The sequence below is a fragment of the Aquarana catesbeiana genome, linkage group LG05, assembly GCF_042186555.1.
Source record: "Aquarana catesbeiana isolate 2022-GZ linkage group LG05, ASM4218655v1, whole genome shotgun sequence".
Classification (NCBI taxonomy): Eukaryota; Metazoa; Chordata; class Amphibia; order Anura; family Ranidae; genus Aquarana; species Aquarana catesbeiana.
Window position 1 is genome coordinate 297715184 of NC_133328.1, and position 10325 is coordinate 297725508.

General features: G+C 41.4%; 1 protein-coding gene across 1 annotated transcript; it reads left to right on the plus strand.

Moving 5' to 3' along the window:
• Positions 1–8639: 8639 nt before the first annotated feature.
• On the plus strand, positions 8640–10024 carry LOC141145880 (chemokine XC receptor 1-like). Its single transcript, XM_073632694.1, has 2 exons — positions 8640–8693; positions 8775–10024. Exon 2 carries the CDS (start codon positions 8798–8800, stop codon positions 9812–9814), a length of 1017 nt encoding a protein of 338 aa, XP_073488795.1. The 5' UTR covers positions 8640–8693; positions 8775–8797; the 3' UTR covers positions 9815–10024.
• The last annotated feature ends 301 nt before the right edge of the window (positions 10025–10325 follow it).

Here is a 10325-nt window from a genome sequence, read left to right on the forward strand (position 1 = left end):
TTTATATTTTTATGCTCAGGGCGGTGCTACCACTAGGCGGACTAGGCAGTCGCCTAGGGCGCCCTGCCGCCTAGGGCGCCCGGCCGCTGGTTATACTACTCCTGCACTGTCAGTCCACAGAGCTTGCAACACTAGGCAGCCGCTATGACATGTGTGAAGCAGCACCCCCGCCCCCCATCTCCGCTCTGACACTGTGTGACATGTGTCCACTCTAGAGTCCAGCACTCCCCCCCCTGCCCTGCCGATCTGACCTGTTTCCACTGCAGCACCCATCCCACCCCCCCAGCCTGCTCTCCACTCTGCACTCTGACTCGGAGCTGACAGTGAGTGTCATGTGACAGTGTCCAGGTCCAACCCACCCCCAGGGCGCGCTCCCCAATGATATGATGCGTGTGTAAAGCGCCGCCAGCACACTCCCCCAGGATGCTCTCCGTCGCTCTGACATGTGTGTGTCCAGCATGCCCCCCCCGAGGACGCTCTCCTGGCCGTGTCACACACAATCCCATTGCTGAGCCCAAGACCATCACCTCACATGGTGTGTGGTGAGTAAAAACTGTTGCTGTGTGTCTTACTTAGATGATGAGATTGTATATTATATATTGACAATGACATGCAATTTGCAAATGTGTGTGTATATGTATATTCACTGATCTGCCAAATGCCAAGTATGTACCGAGGACCCCCCCCCCCCCCCCGTGAGGCTGCATTGATTGGCAGTGGGGAAGCCGCATTGATGGGCACAGCTGAGACCATATTTGATGGGTACAGGTGAGGCAGAATGGATGGGCACAGGTGAGACTGTATTTGATGGGCACAGGTGAGACTGTATTTGATGGGCACAGGTGAGACTGTATTTAATGGGCACAGCTGATACCGTATTTGATAGGCACAGCTGAGACCGTAATCCCCATTGGGGATCCAGTATTCCAAAGCCCTTTAGACGCACTGCCGTATGGTATGTGCGTCCAACAGATCCGGTAAGAGTACACATTTTCTCTACTGAATGTCTTTCTCTGTCTTTTGGTTTATTTTCTTCTTCGGTTGAAGAGAAAGCTTCTTAACCATTGGACATTTCGCACGTGGACTTTTTGGTCTTTTTCATTGCTATTACTCCATATTTTGTTGTCACATATTTACTTTTTACATTGTTTTGTATTTTGCACTGGTGTTTTGGATGCACATATATATATATATATATATATATATATATATATATATATATATATATATATACACATATATTGTCACTTATTTACTCTGACATTATTATTTAGCACTACACTTGTTTTTTGTTCTTTCTCATTAGACTTGGTTTGTTTGTGTGTTAGCAGCTTTTTGCTTTAAGATTGTTTGGGTTTAGCACAGTATTTTCACCCCTTTTTCAAAGCATTTTTATTCACTCAGTCTCCATAAAAATACTATTCACAAGCAATGAAAATCGACAGATATTTTAAAAAACAAACAAAAGATATCTCCTGCCCCCAGAGCCGCTAGTGCTGGGGAAAATAGGCCAGTTCTTGCCAATAGCATCAGTGTCTCACCCAGGCTGTTCTACCACTTTCAGTTGCCGTGCAGCCATGCCCTAACGAGTTTCGTCCTCACAACTTGGATGAAGTCACAGGAGTGAAACGCGCCGGACGTGACTGTACAGCAACCGGAAGTGACGTCATTATTGGAACTGGAAGTGAAAGGCATTACAGTCTGGTGAGTGCAGGCCGTACAGGGAGTGGGATTTACGCAGTCACTAGGTGAAGTGTGGAGGAGAATTTAATGCATGAAGAATTGTTTTAACGCTTTTTTTCTTATGATTTATTGAGATTTTTATTGATTTGCATTAAATCATGCGTGGACATTAGTGTTATTAATTTGTTGTATATATTATTATTTAGTCAAATAGTGATGTTATAGTGCTACCCCACCTGGAACTGCATATGTTTTTGGGTATAATTTTATGATTTTATTGTTTATGGTGGCAACAATAACTCAATTATTGATTATTATTTTATAGTGGTCCTTCACGGTGCAGGGTTAGAATTGGTTAAGATTTTGATACAGTACACTTGATGTACAGTATAATTAAGTGATGAGTAGGGATTAATTATATTGCATGTGGTCCCTTTACAGTATATTGTGACTGCAATGGAAATGTGAATCCAAAGAATATGTGGTTTTCCAAGTCTGAAGAAGGACGTCATTTGAAAGATTTCTGAAGAAACACTCTTGATTATTTAAGATGGAATATTTATAAGAAATAATGAATATGTACGTTTTGGAAGAGAGGTGTGCATCAGCCTTGGAATTTTTTTATATATATTATACTGACTATATATAGATATATCTCTCCTGTAGCTTGCAATCCTGTTATTTTGTACTGTTTGACTACTTTTTAAATAGTTTGTAAAAGAAAGATGAATTACAGGTGGAACGGTAATCAGAGCTGGAGTATCATGAGAGCTGAACCACTTGCAAATGAGGTGAGAAACTATGGCAATTCTCTAAATTGTATGACTGTATGAGGTCTATAACCAGGGATACACACAGTATCTTACAAAAGTGAGTACACCCCTCACATTTTTGTAAATATTTTATTAGTTTCTTCTTTTCACGTGACAATACTAAAGAATTTACACTTTGCTACAATGTAAAGTAGTGAGTGTACAGCTTGTATAACAGTGTAAATTTGTTGTACCCTCAAAATAACTCAACACACAGCCATTAATGCCTAAACCGCTGGCAACAAAAGTGAGTACACCCCTAAGCGAAAATGTCCAAATTAGGCCCAATTAGCCACTCCCCCCCACCGTTGTGTGACTCGTTAGTGTTACAGGATCTCAAGTGTGAATGGGGAGCAGGTGTGTTAGATTTGGTGTTATCGCTCTCACTCTCTCATACTGGTCACTGGAAGTTCAACATGGCACCACATGGCAAAGAACTCTCTGAGGATCTCTACATAAAGTTGGTCTAGGCTATAAGAAGACTTCCAAGACCCTGAAACTGAACTGCAGCATGTTGGCCAAGAGCATTCAGTGGTTTAACAGGACAGGTTCCACTCAGAACAGGCATGCCTTGGTCGACCAAAGAAGTTGAGTGCACATGCTCAGTGTCATATCCAGAGCTTGTCTTTGGGAAATAGAGAAAGGAGTGCTGCCAGCATTGCTGTGGAGGTTGAAGGGGTGGGGGGTAAGCCTGTCAGTTCTCAGGCCATACACACGCTGCATCAAATTGGTCTACATGGCTGTCGTCCCAGAAGGAAGCCTCTTCTAAAGATGATGCACAAGAAAGCCCGCAAACAGTTTGTTGAAGACAAGCAGACTAAGGACATAGATTACTGGAACCATGTCCTGTGGTCTGATGAGACCAAGATAAACTTATTTGGTTTGGATGGTGTCAAGCGTGTGTGGTGGTACAAAGTCAAGTGTGTCTTGCCTACAGTCAAGCATGGTGGTGGGTGTGTCATGGTCTGGGGCTGCATGAGTGCTGCCGGCACTGGGGAGCTACAGTTCATTGAGGGGACCATGAATGCCAACATGTACTGTGACATACTGATGCAGAGCATGCCCCTCCCTTCAGAGACTGGGCCGCAGGGCAGTATTCCAACATGATAATGACTCCAAACACACCTCCAAGATGGCCACTGCCTTGCTAAAGAAGCTGAGGATTAAGGTGATGGACTGGCCAAGCATGTCTCCAGACCTAAACCGTATGAGGAGGAGCGCAAGGTCTCTAACATCCACCAGCTCCGTGATGTTATCATGGAGGAATGGAAGAGGACTCCATTGGCAACCTGTGAAGCTCTAGTGAACTCCATGCACAATTGGGTTTAGGCATTGCCGAAAAATAATGGTGGCCACACAAAATATTGACACTTTGGGCCAATTTGGACATTTTCACTTAGGGATCTACTCAATTTTTATGCCAGCGGTTTAGACAATAATGGCTGTCTGTTGAGGTATTTTGAGGGGACAGCAAATTTAAACTGTTATACCAGCTGTACACTCACTACTTTTTACAAAAATGTGAGGGGTGTACTCACTTTTGTGAGATACTGAACTGGACACATAATCAATCCCAGTCTGTCAGCTAAATCTGTACTAGGATCTGGGCTTTTTGAAAGCTTGTCTCCCTGAGTGCACTGCGGTGACAAAAGTGATGCTGGCACTCCAGATAGTACGGTCAGGGACTGGAGGGGGACCTCGGGAGGTAGGCTGCACTTTATCTGACCCTGATGCCTGGATGCCAATGCCCCCAGATGATCTGGCTGGCAGAGAGGCAGTGGAAAGGAGTGGTGGAGGAGAACTAAACCCTGTACTCTGCATGTACTGTGCCTGAACCCTGTACTCTGTATGTAATGTGCCCTGCACTCTGTATGTTCTGTGCCTGAACCCTGCACTCTGTTTTTAATGTGCCTAAACCCTGCACTCTGTATTTTCTGTGCCTAAACCCTGCACTCTGTATGTTCTGTGCCTGAACCTTGCACTCTGTATGTTCTGTGCCTAAACCTTGCACTCTCTCAGTGGTAAATGATGGGCTATTCTTAGTATATGAGTAATGAGATAATCAATTCCAAATAATCAGATGATAATAGCGATATAATAGTGCATAAAGTCTGAAAAAAAGTAATAAAGGTGCAAAAGTGCAAAAAGTGCTTATGTGCAACAAAGTATCAAAATAAAGTCTTCAATAGGTGGTTGCCGATGTGCGATCTTCCTGTGCTCCACTTAGTGCTCTCTATATTCTTACCTCAATATGGGTAAAAAACACCACAGAGATCACTGTAATTTGGGACCTCTCCTGGATCCAGCAACAAAGGATGATATCTCTCAAAATGGTGTATTAAGGATGATAGCTTCCAATCGGTCCATACTGCCGTTCAGTCACAGCGATTATAAACAGGGGATAAAAAGGAATCTCCCATAGTGTAGTATGTAAAAACTCACTAGTTTATTAAACAGCCAAATGGGTACTTACAACGATAAGGGTTAAAAACAGCAGATCTGTAATTTACACGGCATTACAGGCGCCTCTTTATGTCACTTCCGGTTTTCTCGTAGTCCGGTTACTTCCCTATGCATTGCGTCACAACACTTCATCAGGGGATCCGGATTGGTCTACAATGGAGTCAATTTATATGACGATACAGGAAGTGCTCCATCAACCATTTTGTTGGATACCTGTCTCCAACATGGAAGCAGCCATTTTTGGTTGGTGAAAAAAACAGACTTTATATTATATGGTTTTAGTATCGGCGGCCATATTGTTGGTCGGTAAACAAATCAGATAGGGCATACCGATGTTTTAGTAATACAGCCGAAGATAAAAATATATAATTAAAAGAATATATGCATGGGGTATATCTATTAAAGATACCTTATCCCCAAAATAAAGATAGATATATGTATCTAGGTATCATAATTGGTATCGGCCAGTACTTGAAAAAAGTATCAGTACTCATACTCAGTGTAATGCCCCGTACACACGGTCGGATTTTCCGATGGAAAATGTCCGATCGGAGCGTGTTGTCGGATATTCCAACCGTGTGTGGGCTCCATCGGACATTTTCCATCGGATTTTCCGACACACAAAGTTGGAGAGCAGGAGATAAAATTTTCCGACAACAAAATCCGTTGTCGGAAATTCCGATCGTGTGTACACAAATCTGACGGACAAAGTGCCACGCATGCTCAGAATAAATAAAGAGATGAAAGCTATTGGCCACTGCCCCGTTTATAGTCCCGACGTACTAGTTTTACGTCACCGCGTTCAGAACGATCGGATTTTCCGACAACTTTGTGTGACCGTGTGTATGCAAGACAAGTTTGAGCCAACATCCATCGGAAAAAATCCTAGGATTTTGTTGTCGGAATGTCTGAACAAAGTCCGACCGTGTGTACGCCCTATTAGAGCTACAAAAATACCCATCATAGAAATCTATGCAATAAAATACTGTAACCAGAAGCCAGAAAGGCTTTCATTGCAATGAAGCAGCAATACAAAGAGAAAGAAGCACTTTATTACAATTACAGGGAGAGGTCTGGCACCTTTCATGTAGAATAGGAATACCACAGCTTGATCATTGACACACTCGGTTTCTGCAACAGTTCTCCAAAATGGAGTATCCTCTGAACAGCCTGCTGTAGGTATACCAACTTGGATTTGTTTCTCTGTGGCATCCCACTTTTTCTTTCCACATTACATATTTCCCAGGCACTTTGTCTTATTAGGCAGTAGAGAGGACCCATTTTATTTGTTTCTCGTTTTAGAGAGGTGTTGTTTTTAAATATTTAAAATATGAAAGCTGCATGCCATGCAATGTGCCTGTGGTGCAGTTTCTGTTCTCTTGCCCACCTGCACTCTTTCCTACTCTTAGTATAGTAGCCAGAATTCCCTAGGTACTTCCTTACTATTTTTTATGTACTGTTATTTAGAGATGTACTGATGCTTTGCATAATAACATACCCGGGATTGGTTGGGGAGCCAAGGTAATGTTTTGTGTGTGGGTGAAAAAGTCAGTTGGTTGGATCAGTTATTATTTATTTATTTAGGAGTTGGAAATCATGAAAAGAAAGAAGGTGTGTGTGTACTGCAGCAAAGAGGCAAATAGACATTTCTTTGGCAAATAATGCTTGTAGAGGCCTGAAAGAGTACTGCCCAGTTCCACTGTTAACACATGTGAGTGACCTTTGTGGCTTTTATAAAGCTGTCTTCCTAAAATGGAAACAATATGAATGAGTAGCTGTTTGTCCTGTAAAGTTTCTGTTTTTCTTCCTGAGAAGACTTCTCAGTAAACCACAGAAGCAAACCAAACTCTGTGCCTGTTTTCTACCCCCATGGTAACATTGAATGCAAAAAGTAGACACAATATGGTAAGAATTACATGTCAGTAGGGTGGAATACACAGTTAGTGTAGCAAGGTGACAGGGAGTGTCACATGTGAACAGAATTAAATAAAAAATATGCATATGAGCTATGCGAGTATAGGGGTGCAGTGGAGTTAATTACTAGAAGACAAGATGTCAGTCTAGTAAGCTGATGTGGAATCGCACCTACTTACATGGTATAGTTGAAAAGTTATATGTATTTCTTTTGCGGTGATGCAGGACTGTTGGGTATGCCTGCAGAGGGAGAGGAGAGATGAACAGGGGGAAGGGAAGAATGACCTGAAATAGGGGGTCCCTCAGGACACTGGTAAATAGATATGGACAGGTGCAGAGGAAGCATAACTGACCTGTCTCCAAAGATGTACAGGGGAGTGCTGCAGTCTGCGCACGTCCCTGGGGGTAGGGGACCGCGTGATCCATAGAGTAAGGTGAATGAAGTGTCCTTGGATAGTTCCAGAGCCACAGGTGCCTGAGGAGCTGTCTCTCAGTCTGAGACACAGGTATGTAGTGTGCTGAGGACATATCAGAAAGTTTTAAATGTTGGTGGGTGGTGGGTATGGGGGCGGGCTGGGAGTATTAGTGGCCATTATTGGAAGGTGGGTGTGGCCTGCTGATGGAACGCACGCCAAATGAAATGGGCGTGGCCATGCGCTCCAAAAGGCGATCACATGATTGGTCACCTGTCAGCTCACAGGAGACAGTGAGCCGGCAGGATCCATTGAGTGTATGAGCCGGGTCACTGTGTCCCGTGAAAGACGGCACACAGGCGGTTCCCATCTGTGGGCCCCCAGTGGTGTAGAATAGAGGCATGGAAAAAACCAAAAACAAAACATAATAGGAGTGAAAAAGGGGGAGGGGTGTTCCTGTCCATATAAGAGCACTGGGGGAGTGTGTGCACGAAGTGCAGGCACACATGATGTTCGAGTGTATTTAAACAAGCCCACACTCCAGAGTGCAAACATACAGAGATATATGCAGTTTGTGTCAGCACAAGAATATAAAGGATATTAGTAAGGTATGTTGTGCTAATGCAAATATATATATATATATATATATATATATATATATACATATATACACACACACACACACACATATATATATATCTATATATATATATCCTTGAAGGGAGATGTATCCTGTGCACTGGATGGGTTTGAAAATGATTAAATAAGAGACTTTCGTTTGTGAATAAAAAATGAAAATGGAAAGTTAATGTATGTACATCAGAATAATGTGTAGAAATGGTGATGTTATTGGGCTGCAAGGGACACTGTATGGAGGATGTAATGTGTCGTGGGATGGGCATGAATGGAGATGGGCGCACGGGGAGGGGAAGGGGGAGGAGCTGGGAGGAGGGAGGGGGGAAAGGGGGGGGGACTGGGGATGGGGGGGAGGAGGGAAGGCGAGAAGGGGGGAAAAAGGAAGGAAAAAGAACAGGGGGAAAGGCGGGGGGGGGGGGGACAATGGGACAGGGGAGGTGGGCTATGAGCGGGATGGATGGTAATGTATGATGGTACAGATCTTTCCACAAAATACCATTGAATGCACCCTTTTGCCTAGACACTTTGAAATGCCATAAAATATTAAGGGCCAGAAACAACACAGAGAAGGTGATCAGACTCTATACACACCATAAATTACATTTTACCATTTTGCTCTCAGTATTCCACCAAAGACCAAATGCAGAAACAAAAATAGCATTTGAAGGCCTATTTCCTCTCAATGTAGCTGCATAACAAAAAAAAAGAAGTTACAACACTTCTATCAAATGTAACAGTCACTTCACTTTTAGTTCCTTCACCTTTGCAAAGGGTAAGACCATATCGATTTTTGAGAAACTAGTAACTGCTTGCTGAAAAACTATAAAATCTATTTATTTTCTTATTAACATAGGTAAAAGAAAAAGAAAGAAATCTATGATGGAAGCAACTACATTTTCAGATTATACATCTGATTACGATTCTTTCATAGTCCCACCATGCAACAAAGAGGATGTTAAAATGTTTGTAACTCTTTTAACAAACATTTTAAACCCAATATTTTTTATTTTTGGGATCATTGGAAATTGCCTTGTCCTCGGGATTATAATCAAATATGAAAGTCTGGAGTCACTTACAAACATTTTTATATTTAATCTGTCTATTGCGGACCTGATTTTAACATTCTGTCTGCCAATTTTTACTGTCTACCACAGTCAAGGATGGGTATTTGGAGCTATGGCTTGCAAAGTATTCAACATCCTTTTCTCCATAGGATTTTACAGCGGACTCATCTTCTTGACATTTCTTACGTATCATCGTTATCTTGCAGTTGTGGATCCACTGTCTGCTTTAAAAGCCAAAAAACCTTTGTTTGGAATTCTGATCACTGTGCTTGCCTGGTTAATAAGCATAGCTGCTTCAGTCCCTGTGATGATCTTTCAAGTACATAGTACAAATGGTGATCTTAACAAATGTGAATATGATCAAGTATTCCCTGTGTTGGTAAGTCACTATCAACAAAATATCTTCTTTCTACTTGCCTTCTTTTCTGTCATATTCTGTTATTATAAAATTATAAGGACATTACAGCAATCTCGATCACAACGGAACCACAAACCAGTTAGACTCATTCTTATTATTGTTCTGGTATATTTTTTCAGCTGGACACCTTACAATGTTACCATCTTGTTACAATCTTTTCACCATCAACAATTTATTATGGAATGTGAATTGGTTAAACGTATTGACTATGCAAAATATGTTAGTGAAAAAATAGCACTTTCGCATTGTTTCCTGAACCCTATTTTTTATGCTTTTGTTGGGATCAAATTCAGAATACATTTAAAGCATCTGATAAAATGTTATTGCCCTTGCAAGAAGCAAGAAGAGGTGAATGTAACCAGAGTTAGTTCCCATGACCATTTTCATAACGGAATAGACTCTGTTTATTAAGCAAAAGTGTATAATGTTTTACCCAGGACCATAAAAAATGGGAAGACATTACTGTAAGTAATCAAAGTAATTTTCTACTGACACGTTTAAGTGTATAACTCTTAATTAAATAATCTGTACTGTCAAAGATCCACAATCTCTTTTCTCAGCAATAAGATAATCATTAAAATGTATTTGGAGATAAAAAGGATTATAACAGATTATTAGTATGTATCCATTTATTATTGCATATCTTTTTATTTCTTTCACAAAATAAAGAAAGCATTGGTAACAATCAAAATAGAAGTTGTTGTCTTGCATTGCCAATCCCATGGTTGACTCTAAATCTATAGATCCACAAACATACATATATTACTATAACCATACTGATCTAATGTACGGAATACTTTTCAAGAGAGAATATTCAAGACAGTCTTGCTTAGATAAACTACTAATTAACTAAGTAATAGAGTTGATTGGTTAATTATCTAGAGTTGTTAAGCTATCGTATATGCAATATAATCCGAAGGTA

Bases quoted from the DNA above. Each gene is read 5' to 3' on its own strand.
- LOC141145880 (XM_073632694.1), top strand. From the start codon at position 8,798: ATGATGGAAGCAACTACATTTTCAGATTATACATCTGATTACGATTCT.